This window comes from Strongylocentrotus purpuratus, unplaced genomic scaffold (assembly GCF_000002235.5).
Source record: "Strongylocentrotus purpuratus isolate Spur 01 unplaced genomic scaffold, Spur_5.0 spur5_contig_847, whole genome shotgun sequence".
Classification (NCBI taxonomy): Eukaryota; Metazoa; Echinodermata; class Echinoidea; order Camarodonta; family Strongylocentrotidae; genus Strongylocentrotus; species Strongylocentrotus purpuratus.
In genome coordinates this window covers 1,364,941-1,386,618 of record NW_022145554.1, presented here as the reverse complement: position 1 = coordinate 1,386,618, position 21,678 = coordinate 1,364,941, and the positions used below count along the sequence as shown (strand labels likewise).

The window sequence follows — 21,678 nt, the reverse complement described above, 5'->3', positions numbered from 1 at the left end:
ACTGTTGGAGGCTTTGCAGTGTCTTTGTGAATTTCGCGGGCCTGACTACTGGAAAATATCTCTTGATTGATGTCTGTCGTAAGCTCCCACTGGTATGAGCAGCAGAGGCAACTCCTGTGAATAGAATGGAAATAACATCAATGTTCTTGCTGGAGAAGATTACACACATCAACAAATTAAAATGAAATGGGACTATATTTATGGAGATTGAAATATTAAGAGTGAATTACTAGCACTAACTAATTCAAACAACAACTCGAAATTTTCTCAACCTTTTGAGCATTTGATCTCAAGTGGAATCAGCGCGTGACAAATCTCATATTTTGTTATTATTATTATTATGAGATTGAGGAGGGTTGATGTACACACTGACCTGCATATTGATAAGGAAGATACATTGCTTGTGCTTGCTGGTAGCGTTGCTGTGCCATTGCCTGGCTCGCGGGCTGAAGTGGCTGGAAATGGAAATGGATGTCTGCTGCAAGCTGCCACCTACGGGTATGTGGCTACCACTGGTATGAGCAGCAGAGGCAACTCCTGTGAATAGAATGGAAATAACATCAATGTTCTTGCTAGAAACCGTCACGCATGTTGGCAAATTGAAATGAACTGGGACTAGCAACCCAGCAGATGCGTGAGGATGGGACCAGAACATGCATGGATATAACTTCACTCACACATACATACCGATGGATACAGGCATCTATAGCTAGTGCGTGCTACTCATACATAGAATGGCAACCTATTGTTACAAATGGGGAAAGGTGTGAAATTTTGGCAACATATGGGCCCTGTTGCATTAAACTTAGCATGGTAACTTGGCTATTAGTGGAAACTCCCAAGGAAAGCTTGATTTGATTGGCTGTTGATTGATGTTGCCATGGTACTTATTATTGACGTCACAGTTGCAATCAATATAGTAAGTTTCATGCAACGGGGGTCCTGGAGTAGTGGGGAATTTCCATAACTCTACTGTATGGAACTACAATACTAATAATGTTCATGGTTATTCTCTTCTATACAATTACAGGTACATGGAAATTTGAAACTTGCAAAAATCATTTAAAAATCGCTGAGCTATAAAAATAGGGCTGTTCAAGTTGTCTATAAAATCATATCGAAAACTGTCCATTACCTTGGGCTGACAGGTTAAGCTGTGGAGGTTTGTACGACTTGGCTGCTATGTCCAATGTAACGATGGCCGTCTCCAAATCAGCGCAGGCTTGGGGGGGAGGCATTATGACCCCCCCCCCCTCCTAAGATCTCAATTAAAGTTGGCAATTTAAAGATGTAAATTGGTACACATATTGAATAAAGTATAATGAACCACATGACAACAATATTTTGCTTCGTTTTTAAAAATTTACTTATTTCTTATGTAATATGCTAATTTTTTTGCAATATTTTAAAACAAACCTTTTTTGCGGTTTTACAGTGTAAAATCGTTGGAAAATTAGTTGTTTGATATATCTAAACACTCCAACAGATGAACTACATGGTTTGTTTAAAATTAAAGTTCAGTAAAATGCATTAATTGTCATGAATATGCAAATTAGCATACAGAGAGAGAGAGAGAGAGAGAAGATCAAATATGGGGAAAACAATTAAAAAGAGCTCTGTATAATCAAGCCATATACTGTCTATTCAGGGCAAGAAGGTGAGATGGGGGCAGATAAGAAGAGAGGGAAAGGGGAGACGGGATAGAATATGGGGGACAACAATGAAAAGAGCTCCGTATAATCAAGCCCTATACTGTATAGATAGGGAAAGATATATACTGTATTCAGGGCAAGAAGGGCATTAACATTGCAGCGCTTTGTAACTGCAAGGAAAAGGCGATATATCAAATATCATTTGGATTGGATTAACTCACATCCTTCAAACACATTGCAAACATCCTTCTGGTTCTCAAACAGTTAACTGATATGATATTTGTAGATGAAATGGTAGAATTGTTTCTCTTCGCCACTAGTCCAAAATCTTGTTAATTTTTATTTTAAGAGCAACCGCTTTAACTTCGATCTTCCTCCTACCTGCTGCTTGTCCAAGATGCGATCATCTTGAATTTATACGCCCGGCAAAACAAATTATGGAATTTGTTGATCATGCCATCTTTGGCTGGCAGCAGGTAGGGAAGAGATCACGAAATAGGAGAAAGCCAACAAGATTATGGACTACTTCTCCACGTACATACGTCACCATCACTATGAATTCAACAAATTAGTAGATTGGGCATTCTCTGCCAAAATTCCCTTGTCAATATCCTACTGAACATTCTACATACAAATATAACTTGATGATTTGATGACAGCTGAAAATATTCCTGAGGCATACGGTACCTCCCTAGCAACAAAGCAAGTTTTGGAAAAACTGTCATCTTTTTTTTATAATTCAAAATTGCCAAAAATTTATCATCTAGACCACATTACCTCATGACGTTTAGCAAGGTAAAACTCAACAAAAATGAAAAAATTAGAAAATGAGAAACATATTTGCTTTAAAAAAAAAGAATTCATGATTTAATGTGAAGACTAGAACTTCATAAAAAGGCACAAATATCCATACGAACAACATTCTTACATTCAATATTCACTACATAATAATAATAATAATATGTCTTGTTTACCCAGGGTAGTCTCATCAGTATTCATACTGTTCTCCCTGAGGGCCCTGAAATCATATTCAATATCAGGCAAGTCATATTTAACAGCCCTTTTTTCCCACCGAATTCATTGGTCTCAATATTCCCTATGGGTTGGTGTATTGATAGTTTACTCAGTTATAGTAGGTATACAAATATACACTGTCTTGAGAGGCTCTAGTTAAAAATATGAACCTAAAATAGCACCATTGCAGCATATATTTGTTTAAATACTTCATTCATATATTCATTGTTCAAGTTCAAGTTCAAGTTCAATTTTATTGATCATGCACAATTACATGGCATAAAAATCATTTTCCGGCTGTTTCTCAATTTATATAACATCAATTAACATACATGTACTATCAATTGTTCATTGATTGGTTAAAAGATTTTGCTGTAAAATTCAAAGAATTCAAACTTACCAGCTGTAGCCATTCCTGTTGCCTTGTCATTTGGGGGGTTGAAAATTCAGCGAGCGTACAGGATTTAAAATGCCTCTAGTGGGCAACTCCTGCGGTATATACTACTGCGGTGTCACGGTGCTCACGGCATGTAATCTACACTGATCCGAAGTCTAATTAACTGCGCTGCACTACCACAGTAGCTGTACAAGTTATTCTGCTTGATTATAAATGCCCGAAACGTCCTCTGCACCATCGATCCTCTGCACATAGGGTCAAATCACAGGACCGCCATTGCAGGCCTTAAATTTTGCAGCTATCACTCATAGGATGTCAATGTTGTATTCTCATATTCAACGTCGAAGTTCAATTTACTTTAATACTTCACTCACTGTGACAGTTAGAGTACTGTGTTAAATTTTGCAAGCCTTAATTAGTAATTTTAGCTGAGGGAGCTGTAAATGGTACTTTTTGCAAAATAGTGTTTATTTTTGATCATGTGACACACTTTTAACCAATCAATCAACAACAATATATGAATGATGTATATAAATATAGTTAAATCTGCATATAACGACCAATCAAGGAAGACACACAATGTGGTCTTTACAAGCAGGTGGTCTTTCTGTACAATGAAAAAAAATTCTTGCAGATTTTGATGGAACACTTATTCAGGGGAAATGAAAATGCAGCCTTTTATGGAAAGGTGGTCTGTCTATCCAGATTGCCTCAAAATCAGGTTTCACTATACTACAATGTACATACCATGTATGTGTATATCTGGATTCAAAAGTGTATAGTCTTCAGTACAATTTACCATTCCAGCTGTGGACCATGTGGTTTGCGGTTCGAGTCCTGCCGCGGCACTAATGTCCTTTGGCAAGACATTCTACATTTACCATACTCTACCCAGGTGAGGTATATGGGTACCTGGCAGGAAGTAATACCTTGAAACGCTAGAGCACCATAATGGTAGCCACGCTGAAGCTGGGGTAACAATTGTGGAGTGCCAGAAGTGTTAAGTCTGTCAGTAATTGGCGCTATGCAAGAACCCACTATTATTATTAATTAGTGTCGACAATAAAGATTCAAAGACAACCAATGCTTTAATCTCAGATGGCAACAGGTCTTTCTTGAAGAAGACTGAAACAAGTCTTTCAGTTTTGGAACATCAAAGACTTCTCAAAAGAAAATATAGATTCCTAATGACATTAATAACTACCGAACTGTATTCCTTAATTTGACAGCATGATGGTGTCATATGAGAGGTAAGCAATATTATCAAAGGGTGATCATCCAAACATCACAGAGCTTTTATCTTTACTACAGCAGTCTGAGAAATTATTGGTTTATGAAAAAGTAATGCAACAGAGCAAGGTTATATAGCTCTTTAATACCTTTTTGAGAATGTCAACATGAATAAATATATGTAATTTAACTTTAACTCATTGGCAGTAAAGATTGATTTTGATTTCATGCAATTATGTGACAAGACTATCTAAATTATTGGTTGCAGGAAATTTTGAGCTTTTTTTAATACCCTACTACACCAACTATATTAATTCTATTGATTTTTCTATTAAGCGCTATATAAAGGCTAAATATTATTATTATCATTATTATTATTATTATTACATAAAGTAGATTCATACAATTCATCATTATAATGATTATATCTGCTGAAAGCCTAAACGGTACATACTTTTACATAGATTTTATGTTCTTTTGACTCTCAGCAGATAATATACACATCATTTTTAATCTTTACCAGTAAGTGCTACAATGAAAACAGCAACAACTGCCTCACTCATATACAAATAAAATCTCAAAAAATGACTTGATTTTCACATATCCAATCTTTCTTAGGCACGCAACTGACATGATAAGTTATGCACTTGACATATCATATTATAAAATAGGAGACACATTCTAATATTGCATAGAGTACCCTCTGTATATTCTCATAGAGAATTTAACAACATACATCATATATGTATGTAATGCAAAAGCAGAAAATGTATGAATTTTTAAAGAGAACCCATACTGTTATTTGCAACATTCTGTGTGATGATTTGTTTGTTTTCCAGCATAAAACTTTCATTAATTCAACCACTCAAGAAATTTACATAATTTTCTGTTTTTTAGTCCAAGGAATAATTTTAACCATTTCTATGTCATTAAAATAGTTTCTCTCTCCTTTCTCTTGTGTCAGACTGGCAATGGAATGTGGTCAAATTATCTTTACCTTGCAGATGATTATCATGCTAACCACATATGCACATTATATTTCCCCTAAATTTCAATTTTCATTGGTACTAGCTCTAATCTAGATCGACAGTCATGCATGGTCAAGGGTCATCTAAGTCAAGGGTCATCAATGTCAGAGGTCACCTGGGCGAATGGTCACTCTGCTCCATGTACCTACTGGACGCCGAACAAGAATTTCAGATCTGCCAGACTGAGTTTCTCCTTCTTACTCTTGGACCTGGAGGGATACAATGAAATAAAGGAGCAATCAGAGTCAGAAAAAATAAGAATAAAGAAATAGTCTGTTCTAGCCAGAAAGGAGTTAACTCATTCTTTAACAATGATTTAATGCCGTTCTGACTCTCAGCAGATAACATGATAACAACAAAGTGACTGATTAAAATCCACTCAAATCATTCCATAAACATGTAAAGGGCATTTCAATATAATAGCTAATTCATGCATTTACATAAGGCTTTATAATAAGCACCACAAATAGTATTTACACGATAGTATTCTCTAAATCAAAGATAATATATACTGAATCCCTGCTTGATGTCATAATTCAACACAGGCCTTTTTGTTTCACGTGGCACATTAGACAGCTTGATGAAATAAGCCTTTACAGAAGTTTCATGACATTCGTCATATAATCTTACAATACCGTAGCTATTATATCCCTCATGTATATTTTTTGCAATACGATTGTACAGAGCACAAAAAAGGGATAGTTTCAATATAAATTTGAGAGTGGGAGAAAATCTACTATTTGGCGTGGTATAGTACATTCCGGAATCCACTTAATCTTACAATGTAGCTACTATACACCTACCCTGTTAGTACATCATTGGCAAGCTGTGTTTTCTTTTTCTGTAGCTGTAATATTCTCTCCTCAATCGTGTCAGAGCAGACAAACTTGTGGATGTGAACACTCCTTGTCTGCCCCATCCTGTAGATCCTATCACAGGCTTGGTCTTCTAAGGCTGGGTTCCTACACAAGCAAACAAACAAGGTTTTAACTCATGTACCTTTTTGTACCCCAATGTATGAAGGTCAGGGAGATTTCTTGTTTGTTTTTCATTTACATTTTGAAATACCCGAAACTATTTGACACGGGAGAAGTCCAGGGATGAGCAAGCAGACCCTATCTCAGATAATATTAGGAACTGGTGATACCATTTCATTTTGAGAGAATTTACAAAACTCATGCTATGTTTTAAAATGATTGTGTTTTAAAATCATGAATAACAATAACAAATTGACTCAATCATCTCTTGATGGAAATAGGAAACACTGAAAGACACTGGACACAAATATGGATACATCGGACAACACAAAACATGTGGCAACAGAATTTGGACAAAAAATTCCTGGTCATTATTGGAAAAACAGGGCTTGAGCAAACAAGCCTAATTGTACATGTGATACAGAAGCCTTGCAATTGATAGAATTGTTATACATTATTAACTGCTGTGTATTCTTTAATATATGCCAATATTTTATCAGTTAATCAATCAATTTTGTTATATTTGCATATATCTGTCCTATAATTTGAATTCGCAAAACTCTACCCTTTAAAGCCTGTCTGCACTAGTTTGGCCAGGGGGATTAGATTTCCCTGCAAAGTCACTCACAGGTTGTTATCTCATCAAATCACCTCTTAATTAACATAAGAAAAAGAGGATCATGGGGGACCAACAGGCACCAATTAGGCATTGTTTGCTATATAGAGGTCACAAGTAGCTATAAGTAGTACAGTAGGGCTTTAAATGAAAACTCAGTAACATATTTTCTTACCAGTGCATATCAAGGAGGAAGAGGTTGTTACCCCCGATGAGGTTCAGGCCAACACCACCTGCCCGTAGGGATACCAACATGACCTGGCGACCCCTGGGGTTGTTATTAAAGTCCTCCAGTGCCTCATCTCGTTTCTTGGGTGGGATATCACCACGGATACTCCAATACTCGAAGCCTGCCTTCTTGAGGTGGCTAGCTACCACATCCAGCATTCCAGTCCATTGGGAGACGAGGACGCTCTTCATGGGGCGGTCCGTAGGACCCGCGGCACGGATCTCCTTTAGTCGATCAATCACAAACTTGATCTTTACAAAGAGGGGAAAAGATATGGTTATATTATTAAAAGGCATCGTTTAACAATGTTAAATCTGAGATGCATGGCCCAAAATAAAGTGTCTGTGACATGTTGTAATATTGAAGCCCTAAAAAATTAGTGCTTCATGAAGTGCCTCAATAAAGTAAAAAATCTTCAGGTGACTGGTTTTACCATACTCATTTCCACCAATAGACTAGTGTTATAAAAACCATTGGGAAAACAGATTTTGAAATTTTTATTTCCAATCATAAATATCTTGATAATCAGACAGGCGATCGGCTCGAAAAAGTCATGGGATTCCTGACTGACCTAAAGGTTTCTAATTATGATTGCAGCATGAGCTAAATCTAGGATTTTGTTTCAGAATCTGAGGCAAAGATATCTTGACCTGACAAAACCTGACCCCTAGTCACCCTCGCCCCGATCTATTTTTGACCTTGCAAGGTCGATACGTGCGCTATATAAGAATCCAATATTATTATTATTATTATTATTAAACTAACCTCGAATTGAGCATAAATATTCTCAACTGACCTTTGTACTTGAGAAGCTGGGTTCATACAAGGTCGTCTTGGGCTTGACCTGACCTGACCCCTGGTCACTCTCAACCAGACCCATCTCCTTCATCTGACTGACCAGGTCAAGCTCGATACCGTCCGTCTCACAAGACTCTTGGTCTGGAAGCTACATTTAACAAAGGAAAAGTGAGTATGAATCAGATTAAGTTGTCACTCTCTGAATATAAATCTATTCTTATACATTGGAAGAAAAAAAAATGTTGAGTTCTGCAAAAAATTATTATCCCTTAAATTCCATTATAATGTGCCTTCTCTTTATATATATATATATCAACATATGCATTATTAATACACCTACGTGTTATTTTGGTGTAAAACTTAATAACTGAAATGTCTACAAATACATTTAATGAATACAGATATGCTTCATTCAGTGTATAATTTAATCTATTTCATCAAATTGGCAGCAGTAATTACGCTACAACAGTACCGTAGACTCCTAACATTAAAGCTACAACACACATACTAAATCCACTTACCTCTTTGAGCAAACTAAGATGACCACAGCATTGTCTCAAGCGTAGCAGGATGACCAGGATGTATGAGGCGGACACCTTGCCTCCTGGAGCCGCTCCGGCCGCCTGCTCCATCACCTGCCCTGCTATACCACCACCACCACCAGTGGGGGCCATGGAAGGGTGTACCGGTACAGTGGGGGCTGCCCCGCCCTGCCCCTTCCCCTCATGCCAGTTGATGTAGGCCTTGACAGTGGATCTGCGATTGGTATGGTCAAGATAGGGAACAGTGAAAATAAAATTTAAGAGAATGAGAGAAGAAGAAGTGACAGAATGATTTATCTTGAAATATCAGCTATATATCACAACAAAGAAAGGCATTAAGCACTACCTCTGTAAATACATTTTAACAAATGCTCAAACTATATATATATATATATCAGGGCCCATGTTTATAAACCTTACCATGCTAGTGGTCAACTAATTACATAGGACAAATAGTCTTAACATGTTTTATGAATATGAGCTCTTTCGCCTATCTAACATTTGTTTTATCAAGAGAAGATGACAACTCGAATTCCAGAATAATTTACGTGAGTGATAGTCAAAAATAACATTAAATAGTATACCATGTGAAGAGACTAGATAAAACACATGACGCAGAAAAATATATGTAGTCCTTAACACAATAAGTTATATTAAGAAAAGTACAAGCTGAAGATGAGATAAAGAATAATCATTTTTACCAGTAATAAGAAGTTTTTAGAAATGGATAATAAATACTGAGTTCAATTTCATTTCTGTCTGTCGGCAAACAGTTGTCTTTCACCATAAATTTTTTTTAAAAGCATTTACTGAGGTTATTACCTGGATTGTTGAAAGAGCTGATCATAGATCTTTCTCTCTTCATTCAAAAGAGATATTGAGTGACTGTGTAACTTCTTCTCAGGCAGAGAAACCTACACGACAAAAAAGAAAGGTACATGTATTATCTAATCAACATAAAAGTTTATAAGATGATGACGTGGATCCTAATCAAATGATTGGTTGAAAGCGTACACGTGACCAGGCATTTATTTTGCCTAATGCCTAATTTGGATAATGACCGGCCAATTCTAATGACCAATCATTAGTAAAATCATTTTATAAAACATAATCTTATAAAACAAATAATACACATCATTTTGTTCGGGCATTAGTAAAATTACCCTCAAGCAGTTAGACTGTTCCAAAGGTACCTTGTGTGGGTAATTCTTACTAATGCCCTCCCTGTTGTATATTATTTGTATAATACACGATGACAAGAATAATTCCGAAGATCACCATACACGATCCTGCATCATGACATATGGTGTGTCACGAAAAGGAAAGACCTAATTACAGTCAGTAATTGCAGTAAAAGGGTTTTCTGGAAGTCAATTCTAGGATTTTTTCAAAACACTGGACTCATGCTACATCTTTTCATAAAATAATATACATGTGTACAATTCAAGGATGATTGATATTTTAATAGTCTTCGACCCCTGTTATGACTACTCACGATTGGATTCCCACTGCTAGTCTTTTGTTCCTTGGTTCTCCGTAAGAGTAGACCCTTGACCAGTGTATGAAGTCTCTCTGATTTGGCCTCTGGAATACAAAAAAAATTGTCATGGAATAATCTTTTACAAAAAATGGATATAAGGTCCCTTTGTTTGTATGTGGAAATAATTTCAGTTATTATATTTTCACTCTTTTCATTCTTTCCTTTTCAATCGTTTTCATTCAGTTCCTCTTTCCAATCTTTTCATTTTATTTTAGTATCATTAACGTTATATTATTCATTTTATTTTCTTTCCTTTATGAAAAAAAAATGTTGAAATTACCGAGCACAAAAAAAAAAGAGCTTCCCCATAATTAATCACATCTTTAAAATGAGCTCAGTACTTACTTGGTCCTGCATTCTCTACTTGTCTCTTCCACACCTGATATTCATCAAAGGGTGTACATCTCAAGAATCTAATCAATAGAAACAAATGTAGCTTTTATTAGAGGTCCTGACACAAAAACAAATGCTGTAAAACAGCATTACTTTATAGACTGGAAGTGGAGGAGATGAAGGAAACAATATCTATGATATTCTTTGCGATCTATTTTTATTCATTTTTTTCTAAAGAGGTATTTTGTAAAATCCAAACATACTATCATAACAGAGCCAGTAGAGCATTTACTGTGTGTTGTAGTATACAAATTAACGTTCGTCTGGCCCCGAAGCAACTGATAGCATTTCCCACATCTGGGGCATACACATGCATGGTCAGGTCAATAATCTTGGATCTGCCACTGTTCCACTTCAAGTCTGATTTTAACCAAAATTTGCCATAAGTTATGCATATTATATCAGCAGCTGTGAACCAAGAAAACATTTCAAAGAGCAATATACCTGAGAAGTGAGAACATATCCAAGATGTTGTTCTGGATCGGGGTGCCCGTTACAGCCCATCGTGCCCGGGCCCTCAGTCGACAGATAGCAATGGCCGTCTGGCTCTTATGGTTCTTGATGTTATGGGCCTCGTCCAAGATGATGCGATCCCAGAACACATGCAGGAGGGCTGGTTGATTTTTGCTACCAGTCGATGCTTCATCATCCTGTTAAGAATGACACCAAAGGTCTTTATTACATTGATGAAAGAGTCTTGAAATCATATGAACATACACACGATTGTCATCGTTCAGAAGTGATTTAAGCACGCTGCTAATCAGGTTATAGGTAGTAAAGACGATATTATATATAAATCCACTACCTAAGCTCTTACCTTCACTGGTTCCACTCCCTTGTCATCCTTGAGAAGTGATTTAAGATCTCTGCTAACCAGGTTATAAATTGTAAAGATGATATTATATATTTGGCCTTTCGCTCTTGACTTGAGTGGATCTACTCCCTTTGTTTCTACATAGATCAAATCCTTAAGCTCTTACCCTCACTGGTTCCACTCCCTTGTCATCCTTCAGAAGTGATTTCAGATCGCTGCTAACCAGGTTATAGGTTGTGAAGACCATGTCATACTTGGCTAGTTCCTCTGGCCGCCTCTCCCGATTCGGTCCATGGTACAGATAGATGTGAAGCTGGCCAGGCTTGCACCGACGTTCAACCTCCTTGGCCCACTGGTGCATGAGGGATGCCGGGCATATCACCAGGGTGCAGGTGGATCGTATGAAGTCCTCATCCTTTTCACTAGGTTTCGCTAGTAAAGATAAGCAAATATTACAACCATTTTATATCCGCAATTATACCTCTTCTAACCTGTGCGATCAGTCTCTTTTTTCTCTCATTATATTTTTTTCTACTGTTCCAATAGACAGACGTATGGATAACCCCAACTGTAATGCTTCTGACACCATCTTCGGTGGGCAGAGGCATAACAAAACTCTTCCTCCTTAAAGTGACTCAGTAACATAGCCTCAGATTCTAAAACACAATTCTTGATTTAGCTCATGCTGCAATGATAATTATAAACCTTTAGGTCAGTCAGGAATCCCATGACATTTACAAGCTGATTGCCTGTCCAATGTTCAAGATATTTATGATTGGAAATCGAAATCAAATTTTGCGTTTTCCTAAAGAATTTATACACTACAGTCTTTTGGGGGAAATGAGTATGGTAAAACACGTCACTCAAAGATTTGTACTTTTTTGAGGCACTTCATGATCATTTTGAAGCGCAATTTTCTTAGGGCTTCAATATAACACCATATCACAGACACTGATAACATGTAGGGCCATGCATCTCAGATTTAACATTGTTAAAGGAAGTTATTGGAAGATGTTTCCAATGATACCTACCTGTTCCTTTCTGTGCTTTTCTTGCTGCCTTTGCCTCCTGTTTCTTCAGGAGTACCAGTGAGATCATGGTCAGGGTTTTACCAAGTCCCATGTCATCAGCTGAAAAAAGAAACAACAATAAATATTAAACCTTTAGGCATATCAAGCACATCAAACACTAATGGCATTTTTGCTTAAATTTCCTAGGGCAATACTTTGGCTTTTACTACAAATTATAGAGGTATGTTATCATACTGCTTTTTTTGTTATTGGATCTAATGGGCTAGGCAGAAGTACCTACTCTTGATTTTTATCTCATAACAGGTAGTCCCTGTTGACATACCAACAAGAAACGGAGCTACCCTAGATAAGTGCTATGGTAACATTCCTAAAGCATACGTTGGAAAACCGTGTCATCGTCTAGGAAAGTCCGATCACCAAAACATCCGCTTACTACCGGCTTACAAGCAAAAGTTGAAAAGAAGCCGGCCTGTCACTAAGCAACGGTACGCGTGGACTGATGACTCAACGGAGGAACTTCGAGCAGCCTTTGACTGTACGGACTGGGATCTATTGTTCAACTCAGCGAGCTCACTAGACGAAGCCACTGATGCTATCACAAGTTATGTCAAGTTTTGTGTCGACACGATTATACCCCGTAAAACGTTTAAAATGTTTCCCAACAATAAGCCATGGGTTACAAAGGAACTGCGGGACCTGCTGAAGGTAAAGAATGGTGCACTCATCAACGGTAACAAGACGCGTGTCAAAGAGGTACAAAGGGAAATTAAACGCTTAGTTGACTCTTGCAAAATGTCTTATAAAAACAAACTTGAAAATAACTTTCGAAATAACAAACCTGCTGCTGCCTGGAAATAGTCAATCTGCCATTTCTTATTTTACTGAGCTATGACAAAACCTCTACTTTGGGGCATAGTAAAAGTATATTGTAAAATTGAGATTAAAATCTTAATCTTCTTACGCCTCATAAGACAGGAAGGTTAACACCTTCATCTTGACTCTATTATTTAAAGGTCAAAGTTCATCAAAAATTATTACAAGACCAATAATGAAAGCAAAAATAGTGGAAGTCTCAGGACATGGGCATGAGTTTTAATGTTTGAAAAGTATATACAGTCAAACCTGTCTATAGCGACCGCCTAAGGGAAACACAAAAAGTGGCCTTTGGAGACAGGTGGTCACTAAAGCAGGTTTGACTGTAATATTATATTTGTAACAAAATAACAAAAAAAGGACTCTTACCCAGAATTCCTCCACATGGATGATGTTCCTCTCTCCATGACAGCCAAGCGAGGGCATACTTCTGATGAGGCATGAGAGTGACTCGGAGGTGGCTGGGGTCATCTGCCTCGGTCTCAGCAGATGGGCAAGTTTCAAGAGCTCTAATGAACGCAGATGTAAAAAAATACTGAAGCTACTACATGTGCAATTAGAATAAAATCATTTACCCATGAATTACAAACTAAGGATGTTGTGGTTGGCACAACAATGTTTGATTTATACCACCCCCAAAAAAAAAAATTTAAAAAAATAAATAAAAAATGTTATATCCATACTTGATCAACAAAATACCTTGCACCCACTTTTACTTTGTTATTAAACAAGAAGATTAAAAGGAATTAGGTATCAGGCATTGGAATATATTGACAACTTAAAAATCATTGTCCCTCCCCCACCGATGTCGCTACTTCTACTCATTTATTTTCATGTCAGATCCATGAGTTTTCAAGGGAAAAGTGAGATTGTCAACAGTATTTGTGTTGCCAATTTGAAGAATATCACATTCATTTAAAAGCCTTTAAAAATTCCTGGTCCTCAGACATTCCATGAATGGCCAATGACAGTTATGACTTTAGGTGGAGCTTGATTAATGATGCTTACTTATGAAGCTTTTCAATTGTTTCTCTGATGGTAGTATTCACTTGCTCTTGTCTTGAAAAGGTCATACGGCCACCGTACAGCTGCTGCATCTGAGGATTAGCTAGAAGCACAAAATAGAAAGGAAGGGAAGGGGATTTAGTTTCAAGTGACAGTGTCAAGACAAATACCCCCTTGGCTATCATTCCTAGGGAGTGTTTTACAGAGACTAAGATTGACTTGAGTTGGACTTGAACTATGGCAGGCCGTTCATGCCCCTGGTTGCTCTTACCATTGGTCTCTCAAGGGACGTCACAAATATACAGAACTTACATTTTTGTTAGTTCATTGTTGAAGAAAAAAAGTTACTTACATTGTAAACTTAACTTATGACTTGGACTTATTCTACGGTATGCGATTTATGCTCTTAAAAAGTCTTGAACCAGATGTGAACTCTGTGCCTGACATATCTCATATTTTATAATTGGTTTTATTATGAAATTGAGGAGGGTTAAAGTACACACTGACCTGCATATTGATAAGGAAGATACATTGCTTGTGCTTGCTGGTAGCGTTGCTGTGCCATTGCCTGGCTCGCGGGATGAAGTGGCTGAAAATGTTGCTTGATAGATGTCTGTTGTAAGCTGCCACCTACGGGTATGTGGCTACCACTGGTATGAGCAGCAGAGGCAACTCCTGTGAATAGAATGGAAATAACATCAATGTTCTTGCTAGAAACTGATATCCATGTTGGCAATTTTAAACAAAATGAGACTATAGCAACTCAGCAGATGCGTGAGAATGGGACCGAAAAAATTTATGGAGATTGAAATATCAACCATGAACTAATAACACTAGCTATTTAAAACAATAACTTAACATTTTCCTAACCTAAAAATGATATCTGTAAGCCTTGTTAAAGTGGTAACTTCACTCAAGGTGTGATATTCTGGTGGAGACATGGAGTAGTGGGGAATTCCAATAATTCTACTGTATGGAATTAGAATACTATGAAATTCATACTGAGCGATACATTTCATGGCAATAATGTTCATCGTTATTCTCTTCTATACAATTACGGAAACATGGAAATTTGAAAATGGCACAAATCATTTAAAAATTGCTGCGCGATAAAAGCAGGGCTGGTCAAGTTGTCTATAAAATTATATCAATAACTGACCATTACCTTGGGCTGACAGGCTAAGCTGCGGAGGCTTGTACGACTTGGCTGCTTTGTCCAATTTAACGATGGCCGTCTCCAAATCAGCGCAGACTTGTTTTAACCTTTGACCTCCGTCAGGGAGACTAGAGAGAGGTACCCTCTGCATGAGATCCTGCAAAATTATGAAAATTACATAAATAACAAATTCCCATTGTGATGTCATACATGAACCAAAGTACGATATTGAAGAAGTCAAACAGGGTGATCAGATCCTTGCTCTGGCAATACTTGCTCCAAGCTTTCTTTCATCAAAGATGTACTTATAGGGTAAAGGCTTTGGATTACAAATGGGTTTGAGTTTAGGTTTTGGGTAAAGATTAGGATTACTTAGAGTGCCAAGTCTAGAGTTGAATTCAAGAATTTGGTTGTTATCAAAAACTATCAGGGTCAGTTGTCACCAATCTGCAAACAGACAAGTTTACAAGTATATTTCTTACACCAAAATTTGCTCTCTATCAAATGTAAAAATCACATGAAGCTTACTCTCACATGGCAACAACTTATTTATGCTAGCAGATTCCAAACAGATACAATGTAATTCAATACTACCGAGCATAATTCAGTCCGTTTCTATCCTTAATGTTATTGTGTTAGTGCAGAATTTTTGTGTTATTGTATGATTTCTCATAAATATTATTTTCATTTATTCTCTCTTAAGAGGTTATTTAAAAAAGATATTTTAGTGTTTTGTTCAAAGATCCACCCCATTACTCATCACCATGTCAATGAAAAATGGGTTATGGTTAATGCTGGGTTGGATAGGGAAAAACAAGGACAGGGGGATGTTAGTATGCACCCAATATCAACCATCAAACACCACTGACCTTCTGTCTCTGCAACTGTCTCTCATAGGCCTGCCTCTGTGCCAGCAAAGCCCTCGGGTATGCTGCTGCTGTCCCAGACTGGTTTGAATCACTTCTCACTGAAGATACCTGTGGTACTACATTCACTGCTGGTTGATGTGAAGATGGAAGAGGGGCACCAGTCTTTTCTTGTTGATAAGCTTGTTGGTGGTGCTTTGATACATTGGAGGACGAGATGTTTGTGGCAGTGCTTGATTTTGTTTTACTGGAAGGCGCCACTCTATCGCTATCTTGGAATTTATCTGTGGGTAGAGTGCAGTTTGAAATAAAAATACAAAAATACACTGACTTAATCACTCCTTCGCTGTAAACAAAGACATTATACCTAAAAATTTAAATTACTACCTTTAACTCCCGATATCTTGAAAGGTTCTTATAGTAAAGGATGACTGTGCTAATTTGCATGTCACAGTGGAATGTAAAAAGTGGACTCTTTATAGAAATAAAAACAAAAAAATTAGATATAGAAAAGTAACAGATTCTTAGTTTTTTTTTTCTTTTCATACAAATATCCCTTTTATTAAGATGTTTCCAAAACTTATCTGAAAAGGGAGAAAAGTTGGTTTGACATTTTCCCCACCAAGTATCCCTTTTTAGTTAAAATTTATGAATGGTAAACAAATAGAAATTCCCATAGGCGAAAGAAAGTATGGGATGCAACTTACTGTCTGGTACATCAATTTTCATTTTGCGCATGAGTCTTTCTCTTAATCCAAGACTAGGATCCACAGGGGAATGGCGATCTTCCTCCTTGCTCCTGGCTGCAGTGGGAGCAGCACTGGACTTATTCTCAGTGTGAGTTACCACTTGGGATCTGACCTTAGGTGTGTCTTCAAGGATCCTGCAGTCATCATCATCATTGCTGTCTTTGCTCTCTTCGTCATCACTACTATCATCGTTCGGTGCACTGCTGTCCCTCCACGACATATTCATACTGTCGTTCTGTCGCACCTTGTCAAATCTTGCAGCCAATTTATCTTTTTTGCCTGTTTGTTGGCTATCATGTGCCCTGTCCTTTAGTGCAGCTTGATGATATTGCTTTTCTGGTTGCACCTTGTCCGTAGCAATCGCTTCCAGAGTGGATTTGAGAGTGGATGAGGTAGTGGTACCAGTCTTTGATCTTACATCATTGAAGGTAGATGCTTGGGATCTAACCTTGGGTGTGTCGTCAATGATGATGCAGTCATCATCACTGTCTTTGTGCAGCTGACCGCTGCCTTTTGCCTGACCCTTTAGCGCTGCTTGCTGATGTTGACCTTTCTCCTTGGCAACCATCTCCGAAGAGGACTTCACTCCATGGGTTGGCTGATTCTCAGGATACCTCCTATGGTCTCTCTGAGAGGAGGAGGATTTCTTTACAGGATTGATTTCAGAACCATGGTGTCTCTCTTTACCATCCCCTTCACTCCGACTCCTCTGAGAAGCATTCTTTGATGAGCTCCTTTCAGAAGCATCACTGTCTCCCCGACCATGCCTCTGCTCCATCCAACCCTGTTTTCGGTCTCTTCCATCACCTGAGAAAACATCTCGGTCCGGGTCTGAACTGGTCCTTCTCGGTCCATCGCCCCTTTTCTTCAAATCTGGTCTCCTGGCTGCATCCCCACTTTTCTCCCTTCTCCTTTCTCCATCCATTCCATCTTTAGATGATGGATGCCTTCTGGAATCATACTCTTTGCTCTCTTTGCTACCAATTTTCGAAGCATGCATTTGCTTGGTGATATCCTCCACATTTCCCTGTTCACTTCGATGCTTGCCAGCTTTCACCTCAGTGTTGCTGTGCTGGCTTGTCCCTGTGTCATGTTTCCCCAATGGCTGTCTGGTGGACTTCACTGATGTGTTTGGTTTCTCTACAACATTGCTCTCACTACGATGCTTGTGACCATGAGATGAGAGGGAAGAGATCCCATTCACGTCACGAAGTGGCCTACGATCAGCTCGATGCACCTGGGTGGAACCATCAAATAAAATCCCATCAATTATATAACACAGAAATGTAAAAAGCCTAAGAAAGCCATTTTCTGCATATTAGACATTTGATAATGTAGCATATTATTCCTTTATACTTTATGTCAAAATATGCAATTTAGGAATTTAGAACTAATTTCTGGAGCTAAGTTTGAATTTCCAAGATCATTCAAGATATCTGTCTACTTTAAAACGTGTCAAACATTTGCTCTTATACATTTTGCTATCTCAACTTCACTTCTGTTGTTATCTCAGAATGACAGATAATTCTAGAAATGGAGAGAAAAAGACACACACAAAAAGAAAGCAAAACAAGAAAACAAAAGAAGGAAGCATACAATGATTGATAATTAATAGCATCCAAGTTTCCTCAACCAAATTTTCTATAATGCTTACCACTACATAGCCACACCATCCTTTGCCTTCTTGCTTTGATGTTGTGCATCGATAATACTGCCTAATAAAAGAAAAATGGACAAAAAACATAATAAAAAACAGGTAGACAAGTCGTTTTATTAAATATACCTGTACATGTACATTTGAATTTGGTTTGAAGTCATGCTTATTCAGACTTATATGTAGTCGTTTATAGTTTGTAAAAGAAAGCTTTGTGGAATGCCTTCAACTTATGTCTTATAAATACTGCTAATCGAAGAAGAAAAAGGTGAACTTTCCATCCATCCTTGAAGCACAGATCAAGTATGAAATGACCAATTAATTATTCTTCTGTAGCGATTTAAGTATTGTTTTTAGAAGTGATTAATTCAATAACTGGTTTCACTATGAAAACCTCCACACACAATTACACTTTTTTTTTTAAAAGAAGGAAGGTAAGAAAAACTAAGAATTAAATTCTACATGATCTTTCCTGAAATGTTAAGTTTAGGTAGTTTAGCCGAGTATGGAGCATCCTACATTAACTCACATATAACTATAGCAAAAAACCATTTATATAAATAAAAGATCCACTTGCCTGAGCTCCCCATTAGCTTTAGATCCAAACCCTTGTAGTTCTACTGGTACATCAGAATGTTTGAGGCAGAATGATGGCGGCAGACTAGAATGGTGAAAATAATGTTGTAATTAAAATAAATAATTCGGGTTAGGTCCATAGGCATACCTCATCTCTAAGACTGCTACAAGACAAGAAGTAATGTTTTAGATGGATCAAGACATAATAATTAATGGTACCGATCAATTTAAGGTGTAGGGGTGTTGTGGTCTAGTGGATAAGTCTCTGGATTGTAAACCACAAGGTATGGGTTTTGAATCCCTGCCACAACACTAATGTCCTTTGGCAAGACGTTAATCTACATTTGCCACACCCAACTCATTTGAGATAAATGGGTACCTGGGAGGATTATTCCTTGAATGCACTGTGTGCTAATAACAACTGTCAGGGCTAAGGTAATAACTTCCAAAGCTCTTTGGAAGAGGATAGGGGCATTACGGTATATCATAATATGTTATGCGCTATACAAGAACGGATTATTATTATTATTCAAGGTAAAGATAATTCATATCTCTATTCTGATATCTTATTCACTTCTCTTGATTTATTTCAAGGTGTAATTAGGATAAAAAGTTGACAATGATGAATATTTAATTCATTCTTCCAAATGAATACAGTTGTATCACTTTAAAAAGCAATCTTTGTCATCTCTTTAAAGTGCATTTGTGTTTTCATATTTTGAAAGGCCTGCTCGGGTATTCTGTATTGTATTTTAAAAGGAAATCAATATTGTACTTGCATATATTGTAAATTGGGGTTATAGAAAAACATACCTTGTTTCCTGCACAAAATTGCACTTTTGTTCAGCTGTAGATCCACAGATGTAAAAACTCTTTCCTTTTCTTGGTCCTTCACTTACACCAGTTTTAAGAAAGCATGTTTCTCCTACAAAAGGATAGATAAAGTATGGTTTGAGAAATATTAAAATTGTAATTTTTATGATATTCAATATTACGGGCTTGAACTTGAAATTACATTTACACACTCCACCAAAGCATAGAGAGTCAATGCTAATGCGTATTGACCTCTAGTGCTGCACTACGTGCTAAAAGGCAGCGATTGCACACATGACACATGAATAGTCAATACACACATAACACACAAATGCACACAATGAAGACGATGTGGCTGTAGGCAGGTTTGACAGTAGACTCAAGACTTGTATTTTCAAATCATTCTTCCTAATATCGCCAAGTTGAAAAAAATTGTATTTTACTGCTATTCAGGTGTCATCAATTGTCACTAAAGTACCGATTTTGAGTGAAATCAGTTGAGTTTTGTACAGTGGTGTTTGAAATGTTGAGAATCAATAGAACAGGTTTTGATACACAGCCAGGATAGTAATGCGGCTATGTGTGCATTTACAGGGGTCCCTGAAAGCTGCATGCCACTTTAAAATCCAGGATGACTAACCCAATTAAAATACTACTGTAGTTCAATATATAGCTATCCACCAGGGGGCCGTTTCTCGAAACCGTCATAACTACAAGATCAACGACATCTCGCCACTGTCATGCAACTTGTCAGCTAAGTGTTTCACGAAGCCGTCTTTGCCAAGATGAGCGACAACTTCCGCGACAAGCGAGTTGTCACTGCTCCGAACCTGTCATATCTTTTTAATTGCTGGCCGACCCTACCCCAATAAGAGGCTAACGAACGAAAGAGACGGAAAATTCGGTCTACATTTTCCCTAATATTAATTTTGTAATAATCTGGTGGTGGTATTGCGACTAAGGCTAAGTCTCGGCTCCTATTCTCGCCGATAGTATCGATCTCACGAGATACTAGCTAGTAAGCTCTTCGTGAAACGGTTTAGGAAGATCAGAGACATCTCCGTAGTTGGCGGATAAAGTTATGACTGTCTTGTCGTTGGTTTCTAGGAACGAGCCCCTGGTCTTTTTTTTTTGGTCCCAATTAAAGCAATAAAGGGACACCGATGACTTCGAATGGGACTGAACATTGAATACTCGGAATAGGCAAGATATACATTTTAAAAAAGCAAAATAACTACAAGATACAAGACCTGTTGTAGCTCACCATGTGCTTTGCATTGAACCTGTTCCATTTTCCGTTGAATTTGGAGATAACTTCACTGATAAACAGTTATTTTTCACTTTTCTAGACCATTCCCGACCTCGAAAATTTGAAAAATCCCCGGCATTGGTCAAGTTTCCGTCTTAAGAGGGCAGCAAACAATGCATTTCCGGGATGCGTTATTTTTTTATGCGGCACAGATTGGGGCATGGTACGTGTTGAGCCTATGGGAAGTACGTTCTTTCCCTTCTGAATAATGTCTGCACGTACGTGAGACTAGTCATGTTAGCTAGCGCATTAGCGCTGCGAAGAAGTTTGTATATCCATCACGAACTATGTGTTTAGATAACATTCCTCTTCGTTTAAGTTAATTAAGTTTTATTGACTAATTATTGTGATGTTCTCCTTGTTGACGTGCTGCCTCCTCTTCAGATTTTCAATTGCATTTTAATTGTTGATGTAAT

General features: G+C 37.5%; 2 protein-coding genes across 2 annotated transcripts; both read right to left on the bottom strand.

Annotated features, from left to right (window-relative positions):
• Positions 1-3: 3 nt before the first annotated feature.
• LOC115927242 lies at positions 4-1,274 on the bottom strand. Its single transcript, XM_030992824.1, has 3 exons — positions 1,136-1,274; positions 374-537; positions 4-114 (listed from the first exon to the last, which is right to left on the bottom strand). The coding sequence occupies exons 1-3, from the start codon at positions 1,236-1,238 to the stop codon at positions 46-48; spliced, it is 336 nt and encodes a 111-aa protein (XP_030848684.1). The 5' UTR covers positions 1,239-1,274; the 3' UTR covers positions 4-45.
• A 1,217-nt stretch (positions 1,275-2,491) lies between these two features.
• On the bottom strand, positions 2,492-21,304 carry LOC115918866 (transcription termination factor 2-like). The gene is made up of 21 exons (XM_030992815.1): positions 21,218-21,304; positions 19,954-20,065; positions 19,142-19,225; positions 18,565-18,625; positions 16,869-18,147; positions 16,165-16,445; positions 15,305-15,452; positions 14,647-14,814; positions 14,143-14,242; positions 13,504-13,643; positions 12,262-12,360; positions 11,397-11,662; positions 10,861-11,066; positions 10,369-10,436; positions 9,979-10,067; positions 9,306-9,397; positions 8,463-8,697; positions 7,940-8,089; positions 7,090-7,394; positions 6,125-6,283; positions 2,492-5,530 (listed from the first exon to the last, which is right to left on the bottom strand). The coding sequence occupies exons 1-21, from the start codon at positions 21,243-21,245 to the stop codon at positions 5,467-5,469; spliced, it is 4,134 nt and encodes a 1,377-aa protein (XP_030848675.1). The 5' UTR covers positions 21,246-21,304; the 3' UTR covers positions 2,492-5,466.
• Between the last annotated feature and the right edge of the window lie 374 nt (positions 21,305-21,678).